The sequence below is a fragment of the Lycium barbarum genome, chromosome 6, assembly GCF_019175385.1.
Source record: "Lycium barbarum isolate Lr01 chromosome 6, ASM1917538v2, whole genome shotgun sequence".
NCBI lineage: Eukaryota > Viridiplantae > Streptophyta > Magnoliopsida > Solanales > Solanaceae > Lycium > Lycium barbarum.
Genome location: NC_083342.1, coordinates 23,429,141 through 23,445,295, shown reverse-complemented (window position 1 = coordinate 23,445,295; position 16,155 = coordinate 23,429,141). Strand labels below are relative to the sequence as shown.

General features: G+C 37.0%; 1 protein-coding gene across 2 annotated transcripts; it reads left to right on the top strand.

Annotated features, from left to right (window-relative positions):
- The first annotated feature begins 1,232 nt into the window (after nt 1–1,232).
- LOC132643620 (hexokinase-3) lies at nt 1,233–7,082 on the top strand. Of its 2 annotated transcripts, XM_060360092.1 has the most exons (10): nt 1,234–1,421; nt 1,623–1,969; nt 3,913–4,063; nt 4,172–4,354; nt 4,739–4,813; nt 5,412–5,567; nt 5,661–5,759; nt 5,846–5,973; nt 6,148–6,229; nt 6,374–7,082. In XM_060360092.1, the coding sequence occupies exons 2-10, from the start codon at nt 1,698–1,700 to the stop codon at nt 6,758–6,760; spliced, it is 1,533 nt and encodes a 510-aa protein (XP_060216075.1). In that variant the 5' UTR covers nt 1,234–1,421; nt 1,623–1,697; the 3' UTR covers nt 6,761–7,082. The 2 variants fall into 2 exon arrangements, with proteins under 2 accessions (XP_060216074.1, XP_060216075.1); XM_060360091.1 differs by having other exon boundaries at nt 1,233–1,969.
- The last annotated feature ends 9,073 nt before the right edge of the window (nt 7,083–16,155 follow it).

Genomic DNA, 16,155 nt, shown 5'->3' with positions numbered 1-16,155 from the left:
TGGGGGCATACTTTTAATGGGCAAACTTTTATGCCGGACCCGGCATAAACTTGTGAAGGAATTACCAAAGTTATGCCGCTTGGCATAAGTATGCCGGGTCCGGCAAAACTTTGGTAATTCCTTCACAAGTGTATGCCGATGGGGGCATAGCGAAATTTAAACTCTGCCTTGCGATTTTTTTTAAAATTTTTTGATTGTGTGGGGGTTCGAACCTGGAACCCATAAAGTTTAGCCGAAGGGCAAACTTTAAAGATTTCAAATATGAGGGACAAAATTTAAAGATCACCCCAAAAGAAGGGCAATTCTGCGAATTGCCCGAAAAGATCTAGTCACATTCCGTTCCACTATTGAATAAATACGAGAGTTAGAAGCAAATTATTTGAAATTGTTTCGAAATACTTTAAAACTCAAAGGTCCATATGACGTGTTAAAAAATAATTTAAAATGCAAAATTGAAATTTAAAGTAATTACTACAATATACATTCCAAAGCATAGATATGAACAAAATATTCATTATTCACAAGTCTACATTTAATCATATCAAAATTCAAATAAGTGAAAAGACCTCTCTCTAGTCACATAGTGTTCCACTATTGAAGAAAAAAAAAAGTGAGAAAAACAAAAGTCCTTATCACAACTAGTCAAATTCTAATCAACCATATAGACTTTTCAAAATTATGGTAATCACTGTCAATCCCAAAACACTTATTGGCAATAAGCGTAATTATTCATCAACCCAGTTAAAATTTAGTTAGATTAAGGTAATCCACAATTCTTAACATAGTCAAACCCAAAACACCAAATAATAATTTGCATGGTTATTCATCAATGATCAACCTAATTTGCATAATTATTCATCAACCTAGTCAAATTTTAATCAACCATATACTTTTTAAGATTAAAGTAATCCAAAATTCTTAACACAATCAAACCCAAAAAACTTAATGACAATAAGCATAATTATTCATCAACCTAGTCAAATTTTAAACAAATCATAAGGTAATCCAAAATTCTTAAATACAGTCAAACTCAAATGGCAAATAACCGTAATTATACGTCAACCTGGTGCCCTATTTCCACGCAAAATTCCAAAATCTGTTAAATATATTTTTTCCCATTTCTCGAAAACAGTCAAACCCAAAATCTCATCTTTAAGAAAAGTGAAATAACTTCACCAAGGGCAAAACCGTCTTTTTCACTTCCCTTATAAATACAAGAACTTCGCTTTCATAATACACTCACCCCCTTTTAAACACACTCTCTCAGCACAAAAATAAAAAAAAAGCACGACACCACCGCCCTTTATTTCCCTCAGGCATTACATCAAACACTTTGTCTTCTTCACCGGAAAAAAGAAAGAAAGAAGAAAAACATTCCGTCAACTTCGCCGTTATATTGCCGGAAAACGGTAACGGTGAAAGTAAGTTTTTGAGTTTTACTTATTTTAATACGATGTTACTTAACGGTGTTTTATTATTAGTTTTTAGAACAGTAAGCCAAAACGACGTTGTTTTGGTGATTGTCATTAAAAGGAGGGAGTTTTAAAACGGGGTTTAGGTTGAAACGTTGTCGTATTTGTGTTTTAAATGGTTTTGACTTGACTGATTTGTTGTCGAAGCAGGAGATATTTGGCGCATATTCGGGATACTAGTACTGATAGACCTACGGGGTAAAGAAAAAGAGAAAAGGGTGTTGTATGGGGAGGTTAGGAGTGGGGATAGCGATGGGGTGTGCGGTGGCGGCGTGTATTGTAGCGGCAGCTATGGTGGGTAAAAGGGTAAAAAGGAGGAGGAAGTGGAAGAAAATGGTTAAGGTTTTGGAAGAACTGGAAGAGTCTTGTGATACACCTGTTGCTAGATTAAAGCAAGTAGTTGATGCTATGGCTGTTGAAATGCACGCTGGACTTGCTTCTGAAGGCGGGAGTAAACTCAAGATGTTGCTTACATATGTTGATAAACTTCCAAATGGGTATGTGTGAAACACACAACTCTTACATTAAACTTTGATTTTCATACTAATCATTACATTTTGTTCTGTTTTCATGTAATACATTGATTAATGATTCCATGTCATGTTGACAAACTCCCAAATGGGTATGTGAATAACACACACTTACATTAAAGGTTTCAACTTTGGTTTTGGTTTGCATTCTTGTTTTGTTTTCATACAACACATAGACTACTTCACCACAAATACTGGGAACTTTTAGTATATACATGTCATGTTTTTCTGTGTCAGACCACTTAGCCTTCCGTTTGGCAAAGATTTGACTTGTGCTGATTGCTTAACTGTTACGTTTTGAAAATTCGTATACGTACACATTTGGATGCTTCTCTCACTTGTTATTAAATGAATAGATGTTCCTCTTTCTCTTTTACGGTTATTTTGTTTTCTTTTGCTAATCCATTCATTCCCGCGTTTGCTCATTGTGTATTGCCGGGGGCAATGTAGGCGAATGAATCATTGATAGTGTTTTTCGGGGAAAGGGTTACAAGTGTTTGCACTTGAATTGGAGGGAGGGTGTGTGAAAGATTGTGCTTTTGTGTTATATGGTAGTAGATCTTTTGTCTTTATGGTTGATTAGGGGTGTTTGTATTTGGCTTTTTTGGATGTATTATGTGTTTAGGGTCGTGAAGTACGAGGAACAATGCAATGCACTCTTACTTTGTTCAACTGGTGTGATCACTAATAGAATTTGGGTCACTAGCAATTGAATTTTTATATTCCTTCTTCTGACAGTTAAGGCCTAGGGAGTTCTATTTTTGAGTTCCTGCTGTTCTTTACCATGGCATTCGTTATTCCATAGTTTATGATACCGATATTCTTTCAATTTATAAGACCGGGAGACGGTGATTTTTGACTTTATGTATCCTTCGGTTTCCCGCTTGTTCTTTTGTTTTTCTCTAATGGGCTTTCATGACTTCATTCTTTAGATTTTTGGTGGCTGAAGTTATACATGAGAAAATTTCAAGTAATTACTTTGTCAAATTTTGAGAAAGCTTCATGATTTAAAAAGTAGAAAAGAAATTGAGAATGCTTTCTTTGTTTTTGAGTAGGTCTGAAATGGACAGTACTTGGTTCTATCTGTTCGGCGTGTTATTCACTGGATAAATCTCCGTATCACAAGCATCACTAGGTTCACCATAAAGATTGTTCTAATTTATTACTTTGTAATATGCTTATCATTTTGCTCATTTCTGATTCTCCAAAGAATTTTTTGATTAGATGAAAGGTGGTATTAGGTATCAGGTAGAACTTTTTGATTAGATGAAAGGTGGTATTAGGTATCAGGTAGAACTTTTTGATTAGATGAAAGGTAGTATTAGGTATCAGGTTCATTTTGATCAATAATAATAGTCTTTATGTAACAGCCTTGAATGCTATAGTAACTGATTCAATCTTAACATGCTTCTCCTAATTGTTATGTTTTTCTTATCTAACCTCTTTGATTGCATGTGCACTTGTTTGGGAATTCCATGCAGGTGTTGGCCCTTAGCATAGATAATGATAGTTAGGCATTGGAATCTTACTGAATCATCTTCTACTTTTGTTGGCTATAACTTTTTTTTTTTTTAAATAAAATAAATTCCTTTGGTGTTTAACATATAAGGGGGATGTACTTTTAAAAGATGAGAATGCTGTACTAGGGAAAGATTTACTATCTTGTCCTTAAAAGAGAAACCGGAAAAAGGATTTTCTTCAAGATAAATGTAAATGCACGTAAAAAGAATGAGGTTTCTCCGGTTGAATCGTCACTTGAGTTAGTGAAATACCGACAAATTTCTTGCTCTGTGTTGTAGTTTTAATGTTCAACAGTTTTAATGTTGGCTGACAGGTGGCTACTTTGTTAATTATTCCTGATGATCATATTTTTGTTGTTTAATAACTTATTTTGGGCTTATGATTTTCAGGAGTGAGAAGGGAACATATTATGCTCTGGACCTTGGTGGTACGAACTTTAGAGTTTTGAGAGTCCACTTAGGAGACCAAAGGTCTGCTATTCTCGGACAAGACATTGAACGCCAACCCATTCCGCAACACCTGATGACTAGCACAAGCAAGGTGGCCGAGTTTGTGCTTCTAATTTTATGTTATCTTCCTGCAAACAACAATTTTTTTTTTGATTTGGTAGGGAACAACATAGTCTTTACCCTTTTTTGTTATGTGTAGAATCTGTTTGATTTCATTGCATCATCGCTAAAGGACTTCATTGAAAAGGAGGGTAATGGTTTGGAGCAGCCTTCACCTTGGAGGAGAGAACTTGGCTTCACATTTTCATTTCCTGTGAAGCAAACTTCTGTCTCATCTGGCATTTTGATGAAATGGACAAAAGGATTCGCGATTGAAGACACGGTTAGTTAACATGACACTTTGCTCTTGGATTCTATATAATTCAAAGTGTGTAAATGCGTATCACTTACCTTTTATGAATAAACTCATAATTATCAATGTTGCGGGATGTGACACTTTCTATTTCAGTGCTTGTGTGTACTCGAATTGTATTATACGACCATGCAAAGCTAACAGCTTGTAGAAGCTGTGTTTACTTTCCTGAGCCGTTTCAGTATTTCCATTATATATTTAGAGAGACTACAAGTGAGAAATAGTTATCATTGATGTGAATATGTGGTACAGATTTATGAACCTCTATGCATGCCCCTTTTTTTATGGTCATTGATATGGGATTGTCCATTTACAATAGATTTTCTTTATCCTCTCATGTTTTGTTATTTGTAGATTGGAAGAGATGTTTCTGAATGTCTACAACTAGCAATATCCAACAAAGGTCTAGATGTGCGGGTTGCAGCACTGGTGAGCACTTTCCTTTTCCAGTTTCTTTCTTCTCCGAAACTGTTGCCAAGACATATTTCCTTGCTTATTTCTGTGAGACAGACTTTGGATTCTTACTAATTAACTTCCACTAGGCTCACGTTACATGGTTTGTAGGCCCGTTTGTTTTCACTTTTAGGTGTCATTCAGATCTTTACAGTATGAGTTTTTTCATCTTTTAGTCATGTATTTGTCCACAAAATAGGATAGTCAATTGTAGAACTTATTTCAGTGAAGCTGTGCAAAAGATGTTGTAACACTTTATTTATCTGTGCTAGCATATTAACAATCGAGCATTAAAACAAAGGAAAGGGACGTATATAGAAATGAAATTTTCTCTACTATCAAGTATCTCGCCTTCTTTGAGTGTTCAGTCCAAGTTGATACTGCATCATTCAGGAAAATCATTATGTCACTAGTTTATAAATGTCTTCCCTTGTGTCGTTGGAGAACTACTGTGGTTAACTCTTTTCTCCCTTGTCTTATATAGTCTTTTCCTTCAAATTTTGACCCAGGCTTGATTAGTTTTAACTATTGTGCAATGGGTGTTAGAGCTTATTGTTGCTGCATTATGCCCCAGGTAAACGACACTGTGGGAACTCTAGCTCTTGGACATTATAATGATGAAGACACAGTTGCTGCGGTTATAATTGGGACTGGCACTAATGCATGCTATTTGGAGCGGGCAGATGCAATTATTAAGTGTCAAGGTCTTTTAACAACATCTGGAGGCATGGTATATTTACTTGCTTCATTGTTCATATTTTGTTAAGTCTTGGTTCATTTTATAAAAGTTCGCTTACATGTCTTCCTACTTTCTGCAAATTAGGTGATCAATATGGAATGGGGAAATTTTTGGTCATCTCATTTACCAAGAACCTCATATGATATAGACTTGGATGTTGCTAGCCCAAACCCAAATGATCAAGTAAAGTCTCTATTGTTGAAAACTCGGTGTATTTTATGTGACTTCTTATGCAACATCAAGCATCATATTTGAGGATTATGCTGCAGGGCTTTGAGAAAATGATATCAGGAATGTATTTGGGAGACATTGTCAGGCGAGTGCTCCTTAGAATGTCGGAGGAATCAGATGATTTTGGACCTTCATCTTCAAAATTAACAATTCCTTTCGTCTTGAGGTGCTACATGTTTGCTGTTCAGATTTTGTTTCCATGTTTAGCTTTTTGTTTATTCTTAGTGTATTTTGTATTGATACATGTGAGATCTAACTGCATCTTCTCACTTTTTCTCTGGATATTTCTATGTGATGTCTGCAATGTAGTACTTATTAGTTTTACTGGAAATAATGGCAGGACACCGTTGATGGCTTCTATGCATGAGGATTATTCACCTGACTTGAGTGAAGTAGCCAAAATTCTAGAAGAAGTTCTGGAGGTACCCTTTTATCTTTCCTATCATACACTTTGATGTTGCAACTTAATGATTGTGGCATATGATATCTGTCCACTTCTTATTTAATATTACTTGGCATGTTGCTTGGTTTCTTACTATCTGGTTCTTGGGGGCCCCGACTTTCAGTTACCTGATGTGCCAGTGAAAGTTCGGAAGCTTGTAGTGAAGGTATGTGATGTCATTACTCGAAGGGCTGCTAGATTAGCAGCTGCTGGTATCGTAGGAATCTTGAAGAAGATTGGTCGAGATGGGAGTGGGGGCATAGCCAGTGGAAAATTCAGGAGTGATAGGCCAAGTCGGATGAGAAGAACAGTTGTGGCTATCGAGGGTGGTTTATACACAAGATACACCTTATTCAGAGAATACCTGAATGAAGCGATGAAGGAAATTTTAGGGGAGGAAGTTTCCCCTTACGTCGTTCTTAGGGTCATGGAAGATGGATCAGGCATTGGAGCAGCTCTTGTTGCTGCTGCAAATTCAGCCTCTGAGGCGGATAGGGTACAGTTGCAGTGAATATAAGCAAATACTAATATATACATATATCTATACACAGCTTTGTAAATTGTAGAAAATTGTTTCAACATCTCAATCCATGAAAATGTAAAAGGGAAGGTTGTGTATATGTGTCATATATGTCAAGAAATCTGATATTATAGTCTAGGAGATATCCCCATTGCTGTCTTAGCATGGTATTGGTCCATTGCAAGGTTGTAGTAAATTAATGGTATTTGTTGATTTCAGTATTTACCCCCTTTATGTATTTTGTGCATGTAAAGAATCTTTTGAAAGGCTTTCATTTAATCATTTATTCATTTGTTTATGTCTCTTAACACTGCCACCATCTCACCATCTCCTTTCCACTTGTAGTATATGGCATTATTTTATGGTTCTAGTAGTTCGATTGAGGAAATGATCTCCTATGCTCGCCTACAATTTGAATAGATGAAAATATTCATACAAAGATTTTATCTTCCGCAAAATAGGTCATATAATTAAAATACCATTTGTAATGAATTACAAACTTAATTCTTCTGGATGGACCGTACAGGCATTGCCCCTTCTTTCATCACTACTGAAAATGCTTTATCCCCGCCTTAGTAAGGCCCCACTCATCTCTCTGACTTTGGAGAGCTGCTAAATAATGAGGTTTGGCATCCGTTTGAACAGGAAGAAGAAAGGTTTGATTCGTTCGGTTTAGATAATTTACAAGGGCCAATAAGACGGAATTGGAAAAAAGGAGATATTCAGCCATGCAAACTTTTCCATAAAAGCTTACAAAGTAAGGGATTCTCAATGAAGAAGTTGACCATGATTTCGATTCTTTCAGTGTTCCTTTATTCATATTCCAGTCAGCACTTCCAGTAAGATGACATTATGACATCATTTTAAAGCAAGAAGATTCATGAAATGCCAGACAAAAGGGGAGGGAACTAGTATCCTACCTTTCTGTCCACTTGTTTATTGATATTCACTTCATGATATTATTTATAGATATGTTCCATTCATTCAAAACGTGATCGAGAAAACATGGAGAATATATCCAATATTTACAGACTAGGAGGTTTCAAAAAAGAAAGTGACGAACTTGTAGCCAGTCTCCCTTTTGGAAATAGTTATGATTGCTTTTCATTTTTCTCGTTTCCTCAATGCCATTTTAAGTCCTGTAAAAAAAGGAAAGGAAATTAAAAAAATATAAATCATTCATTCCAAATCAAGCAAGAAACAAGGAGAGAAATAGCATGTTGAACACCTATAAACAGGCTAATATCTGTGGTGCTTCTAAAGCTTTACCTACTACAACTAATTATTTAGAGATTAGGGTTTGATGACATGGAAATATCATCAATTTGCAACCATGCAAGTAAGTTGTAACTGAAATTGGGAATTGGGATACTCAAAACCACAAGGGGTTGTTTTGTTAGTGAACGACAAGTTATAGCAGGGTCATAATGTGACAGTGTAATGCTGAGAATAAATAAGGGAAAAGGGTCAGATTTACCCATGTACTTTGATAATTAGTTCACATTTACCTTAAATAAGTTTTTGTAACTGAACATACCCCTACCGTGAATAAAGTTTTTGCATTACCCCCAGCTTAACGGACTGCCACGGTGTCACTGACACCTTATTAAAAATTGCCACATAATATCCTGTAATAGGTTGGGTTTTATTTTGGGGTGAGTCAATTTAATTGAGTGGTAAATTAATGGGAAATGATGACTAGGATATTATGTGACATTTTTCAATGAGGTGTCAGTGACACTGTGGCAGTCCATTAGGGCTGGGGTAAACGCAAAGGGTACCTTTAGTTACAAAAACTTATTAAAGGTAAATGTGAACTATTTATCAAAGTACAGTGGTAAATCTGACCCTTTTCCCTATCTAAAATGACAATGCATTTAGTTATTTCTATTTTTTTTTTGTCAACTGTATTTTATAAATCTCAAAAGGTCTCCAAGTATATATAGCTACTAATAAATACTACTTGCAATAATTGGTAGGAGTAATGCTTATGAACAACATTAAAATTACAACACTAAAAGTCTCTAACTATATATGATCACTATTCACTTCTAATTACTATAATAATAAAAAATATAATTTATAATAATGAATATTGTTTATGAACAACATTTTACTAGAAAGGAAGGCAAGAATTTGCATTACATAATTTTTTCCCTAAGTGAAAGGGCGTTGAACTTCGTCTAATGAAACTACAAAAAAGAATATAGGTAGTGTTTTATTTATATTGATTTATCTACTATTTATTTTTTCTTAGATATTTGATTTGTAATTTGGTTATTCGTATTTTTTCCGACATGTTTAGAATTGCAATATAATTATGGGGAAAGGACACAAATGGTCGCTGGACCATAAATAATCCCATGCGCTGGCCCATCTATTCCCAAATCCAAAAATTAGCCCATAAACTATTCCCATCCGGTAGCCAAAATCTGTAGCACAAAAGATTTAAAAAGTCGCCACTAAAGGCTGGGTGGTCCAACAGCGCCATCGCTTTTTTTTTTTTTTTTTTTTTTAAAGTCAGATTTTTTGTGGCGACTAAAAGTCGCCACTAAAGGGCTGCTACAGAAAAATCAGGCTTTTTAGTGGCAATTGAAAAAGTCGCCACCAAAGGTTAGATATTCCAAAACATGTATAATATATGTATATTTAGTAAGAAATATCCCAAAACTCTGAGGCAATTTTTATATATAATATGTATCGTTTGTGTATAAAAATATGTATCAGTATCTATCTGTAATGTATAGAAACTACATAAAATATGAATCACTAAGGTATGTATCATTTTTGTATATAATAAGTATCATTTGTGTATATAATGTGTATTATAGAATAGAAAATTGTATCTTTTTTGTATATAATATGTATCATTTTTGTATAGAAAGTGTATATATAATTCTAGCACGTGTATATAAACTATATCAGTCTTGTATAGAAAGTATATCATACGTATAAAAAATGTATCATAGAAACCGTATCATTGTGGTATCTAATATGTATCACTATTGTATATGTTAAAAATAAATATCATATCATTATTGTATAATATGTGTCTAATAAATGTATAATTAACGTATAATTTATGTATAATAACTGTAAGATTAATTCCAGCATATGTATATAAAATGTATAATTCTTGTATATAAAGTGTATATATAATTCTAACATATGTATATATGTTGTAGCAGCCCTTTAGTGGCGATGTTTTTGTGGCGACGAAACAAAGAGTCATTTTGTTTTTTCAAGCGCTGGGCTGTTGGGCCAGCCAGCCTTGACATTATTTTGGGCCGACCGACCATTTGGGGTGGTCTTTAAATTTTGCCCCTTATATTTGAAATCGCTCTTCGGCTAAAATCCATGGGTTCCAGGTTCGAACCTCCACTCAGTAAAAAATTTTAAAAAAATTTATAAGACAGAGTTTAAATTTCGCTATGCTCCCAGCGGCATACACTTGTTAAGGAATTACCAAAGTTATGCCGGACCCGGAATAGTTATGCCTTATGGGTAGACTTGGCATAAGTATGTCGGGTCCGGCATAACTTTGGTAAATCCTTAACAAGTTTATGCCGGGTTCGGCATACTTATGGGCAAACTTTTAGTTAAGCCTTAACTAAAATCCTTTTCTAGTTATGCCTTATGGGGCAGACTTTTAATTAAGGCATAACTAAAAGTATGCCCCATAAGGCATAACTTTTCCTTAAGACATAGACTTTATCTTATAAGGCAAATTTTTAGTTATGCCTTAAGGAAAAGTTCCGTCTTATGGGGCATACTTTTAGTTGTGCCTTAACTAAAAGTCTGCCCCATAAGGCATAACTAAGAAAAGACTTTTAGTTAAGGCTTAACTAAAAGTTTGCCCATAAGTATGCCGAACCCGGCATAAACTTGTTAAGGATTTACCAAAGTTATGCCGGACCCGACATACTTATGCCAAGTCTGCCTATAAGGCATGAGTATGCCGGGTCCGGCATAATTTTGGTAATTCCTTAACAAGTGTACGTCGGGTCCGACATACACGCAACCCAAACCTTGTCTTGCAATTTTTTTTTTTTAATTTATGCTTGAGCTGGAGTTCGAACCCAGAACCTCATGATTTCTGCGTGGACGCTCAGGGTTGTAACGCGAAGGGCAAAAATGAAAGACCAGCAATATGAGGGGCATAATTTAAAGACCACAAATATGAGGGGCAAAATTTAAAGACCACCCCAAAAGAAGGGCAATCCGCGCAAAAAAATGTTTTTTGGCATTAATGTGGGCCCACCGAACACCTAGTGAGATTAAGCCCAAACAATAATTAAATGTGAGATTAGTTTGGCTGAGTGGACACATAATATCCTTTTCCCTATAATTATTGCTTCCATGACTTACATTATATAACTTATTTGGACTTACATTATAACTTATTTTTATTTTAGTTACCAAAATTTATACTAAAAAAAGGTTTCACCGCGTGAAGATTAACTAGTATAAAATAAGAGAAGGACAGATGTTTAGATAGGTTTCAAACAACGTGTGAATGATCTGGGCAATTTGCAAGATTGCCCTTCGCTAGGGGTGGTCGTTAATTTTTGCCCCTCAAAATGGCGGTCTTTAACTTTTGTCCTTCAGGCTCTGCCTCAAGGCATAATTTGCATATGGACATAATTTGTAAATTTCTGCCTTAAAATTCAAATTTTACCTTATAATTTTTTTTTACTAAGTTGGGATTCGAACCCACAACCTTGAAGTGTTAGGCGAAGGGCAAAACTCAAAAATCACCAATTTGAAGGGAAAAAATTAAAGACCACCTCAAATGAAGGACAATCCGCGCAAAAAAACAGAAAGATCCTACATTTAAAAGTTAAGGCCCAACTCATTTGTTGTTAACGTATATATATATCCAACTGTCACGGAAAATGATCTAACTAATCTTTCATATCAGATATCGATGGACCAGCCAACAATAACTATGCCTTAATTCTTCAGTTATACACATACAATCAGATCTCTCTATAATAACATCCGCATAAAGCAGTATCTCTCTATAATAACTAAATTTTATCGGAATCGATTTTTTAAGTTATATTTTATTTTTCTATAACAACATTTTACCTGTTACAACAACAACCTACTTTATAACAGCAAGGACTTTGTAAAATTACCCACCATATAACAACTATCTTCTTTTTTTGATAATATAATTGCTAACCATCTTTATTAAAATAGAATATCTATAATTACTAAAATAAGTGTAGAGATTTTGACCAAATATTTTGAAATTTAATACACTATTTATGACAAAAAATATTTTATGAATATATATTTTCATCATTGAAAGATTTCTCTTCGTTATACAAAGTGTAATTAAGCTTAGGATTTGACAATTAAAAATGAAAAAATAGATTTTGTGCATCTTGTTTTGCCTAAAACCGTGAAATATTTTTAAATGTCAATGCCGTTATAGGTGTATGACAACAATTCGCTATAACAAACAAAAAATTTCTGACCAAGCGATTCTGTTATAGAGAGGTTTGAATGTATATTAAATGTTGAAGACTCTTCACAAAATTTTTGGCTTCACCACCGAGAAATACACAAGAAGTTTGGAAGGTCTAATGAAAATAGTTTCGAAGTATTTACGTCACACTAAGAAGAAATAGCCTCTGGTGTGTAGTATTTTATTTTGTTGCATCAGATCTGGTTTCAGAGATTGACATTACAGTCCAACGGGTAGCTGCCACGAACCCTCATCTCAAGGAAGTGGATACTTCAAAAACCAGTTAAGTTCTTTCATTATTAAACTTGATAAAGCTATTCTTCTGGTCATTACTCCATCTTAATGATGTGACTTGTGAGCATATTAGGCCAAGAAAATCCACTTCTTGTCATGCATTACTAGTTTCTACTCTTAAGCATGCAGATTAACATTAAATTTTATTTTTTAATTAGGAGACATTAGACCAGATATTGCTATTGATTTTCCTTAATTTTATCAGAAAACACTGCAATGGACAGACACTTAACTGAGAAAATAAGAATCCCCATAATGGAGAATAATTTTGTCTGTGCTGAATTGCTGATCCAGAAGCCTATGTAAATTGTGAAGAATTTAATATTCTTATTTTGTCTCATCTAGAGAGGTTCTTCTAGGTGGATCTCAAATTTAGGAAATTTTAAACTTTTTATAGTCAATACCCTAGAAGAACAAGGAAACACTAACTTGAGAAATATGATAGCAAAATGTGGATGCTAGTTTTTTATATATATAAATATATGGATTAATTTGATAATACAAAAACTCATTGGATATTTGCAACTGAGAGTGAAAATGCAGTCCCAAAGAAATGTGGTAAGAAAAAAGTTCAAAGAGTGCTTGTATACGGTAAAAATTGGGTATCCGCTGGACCGGTGAGACCGGTGACCGAGGGAAGAAAGGAACGGGCACATGCACGAAGACTTTCTTTCTGGACCGGAAGAGTGTTTGGATCGAAGAGAGGGAAGATCTTCATTTGGTCCGGTTTCTTCATAGCCGAGTTGATCGTGGCCGTTCCTCTGTTTGATCGTGGCCGTTAGTCCGTTTGATCGTGGCCGTTAGTCCGTTTGACCGTGGCCGTTGGTCCGGGAGATCCGTTACGCGATTGCCATGCGTCGATAACGTCCTGCCATGTTCAACTGCCAATCGTACAGGTGTCAGACCGTACGGCCAACCTAACCCAACCTAATCCATTTCAGAGATTTTCTTTATTTTTTAGTTTCTCATGTTGTATGAAGCCCATGGAGCAATACTATAAATAGGGCTCATTGCCCTACTTTTGAGGGGTTGACTTCCTCATATCAAGAACTCTTGTAATAGCAAAAATATATACTCTCTCTCTCTCCCAAATATCTGATTTCAGTTTAAATTTATTGTGTTCGTCTTCGGATCTCGTGCAATCAAGCAATATTCAACATAGTAGCATATACGTTTGGCGTATGCCATCAGTTATTATTTAGATTATCTATAGTTGATTCTATTCCATTCTCTCTCAATCAAAGAATAGATCAAAGCTTACCACATATCCTATACCTCACTCAAATTTAATTGATTATCCAAATTCGGGTAACTAGTTTGGCGCCCACCGTGGGGCTAGGATAATAGTGATTTTTGATCTTGATCTCTACCTTACCCATCAAAATAAAAAACATCTTCTGTTCGTCTCTGAAAAAATGGACCAAATGGCTAACAATGGGCAATCTGGTCACGTCAACAACAACGAGATCGTGGCCGAAAATGAAGGCAGCGGGCCACGAGGATTACTAAATCCCGCTGACCCTAACCCCGTTAATTCGAGGGAGGGCCTCAACCGACAAAACACCGTGGATCAGGAGAATGCCGCCCAGCCGGCCACTGACCCTTTAAATACTCACAATTCAATTACTTTGTCCCGGACGCAGGTCCGGAAAGAACCGAATACCCCGAATGATAATATTGACTTACGTTTAATTTTTGAAATGTTGCAGGAACAGAGAGCGGCGATTGCCGAACAGGGAATCGCAATAGCCCAGTTGCAAAACGGAGGAGATAAAGCGACCCCGGAGAAGGCGAAGGGTGTTGCTGAACCCAGAAGAGATGAGGCACGGATGGTTGAAAGCAATGGGTCCGGAGCTGGTTCATCCACCGAGGTTCTGAGAATGCTCGAAAAGTTGGCGAAGCGGGTAGACTTGACCGAAAAAAGGGTGGAAACATACAACTCTTGGGTGGATCAAATCCCAGGGGCTCCGCCTATTTTAAAAGGGCCGGATTCGAAGAGGTACATCCAAAGGCCTTTTCCTCCGATTGCGGCTTCGAAATTGATCCCGAAGAGGTTCAAAATGCCAGATATCCAAAAATATGACGGCACAACGGACCCTCACGAACACCCGACCTCATACGCTTGCGCTATAAAAGGCAATGATATGGAAGAGGATGAAATCGAATCCGTGTTACTGAAAAAGTTCAGGGAAACTTTGTCAAAAAGAGCATTGACTTGGTACGATCATCTGCCCGAGCATTCAATCACTTCTTTCGAAATGCTCGCCGATGCCTTCATAAAAGCACACGCCGGAGCCAAAAAGGTGCAGGCTCAGAAGGCGGATATTTTCCTAATAGCCCAAAGAGACGATGAGTTATTGCGTGAATTTGTCAACCGGTTCCAAAGGGAACGAATGGAGCTCCCCCTGGTTCCGGAGGAATGGGCTGCACAAACATTCACAAAGGGGCTCAATGTTCGGAGCTCGACGACTTCGTTCAAATTAAAGAAAAGCTTGCTGGAATACGAGGCTGTGACATGGGCAGATGTCCATAACCGATACGAGTCGAAGATTCGGGTGGAGGATGATCAACTCGAGCTTCCCCCGGGGCCAGTAAATATGAACAAAAGTTTTGAGAGACCTAGGAAAAATTTCAAACCGGAGGCGAGGTCATCGAGGGAAAGGTATCGGCCATATTCTCATTCGGAGAAACCAAGCTTCAGGTCGGAGAAATCGAGGGTTGGCCCGAGCCATTTCTCCGGTCGGGGTGATAAACGGGTCGAGCGCCCGTCGAACAGTTGAGGTCTCTCATTCAGGAGTGATGAAGCTCTGCCGGCAACAAATATTCGCCGAGGATATCGGAGTACAACTTCAACGTGAACACCTCAGACCTCGTATCGGCCATTGGCCGTATTTCGGATGTAAGATGGCCGAGACCTCTAAGGTCGGATCCGGGCCAACGGGACCCGAACATGATGTGTGAATATCATGGAACCCATGGACATAGAACTGAGGATTGTCTCCAGTTAAGAAAGGAGGTAGCCCGGTTACTGAAGAATGGTCATCTCCGAGAATTGCTGAGTGAAAGAGCCAAAAGTCACTACAAGGAAAGGGAGACCCCTAAAAGGGCTGAGCCAGTAGAACCCCAGCATATAATCAACATGATAATTGGGGGCACCGATACCCCACGAGGGCCGGTGATGAAACGAACTAAGGTCTCTGCTGTGCGTGAAAAACGCGGCCGGGATTACATACTCGAGGGTTCCATCTCTTTCAGCAACGAGGACGCAGAATGCATCATTCAACCGTACAATGATGCATTGGTAATCTCTATTCTTATATTTAAAACTCAAATTAAACGTATTTTGATTGACCCAGGTAGCTCGGCCAACGTCATCCGGTGGAGAGTGGTCGAACAGCTAGGACTACTCGACCAGATTGTACCGGTAGCCCGGGTACTCAGCGGGTTCAACATGGCGAGCGAAACCACGAAGGGGGAGATCTCATTGCCGGTAAACATAGATGGCACTATCCAGCAAACGGTGTTCTATGTAATCGAAGGAGATATGAAGTATAACGCATTACTGGGTAGACCCTGGATACATAGCATGAGGGCCGTGCCATCGACATTGCATCAA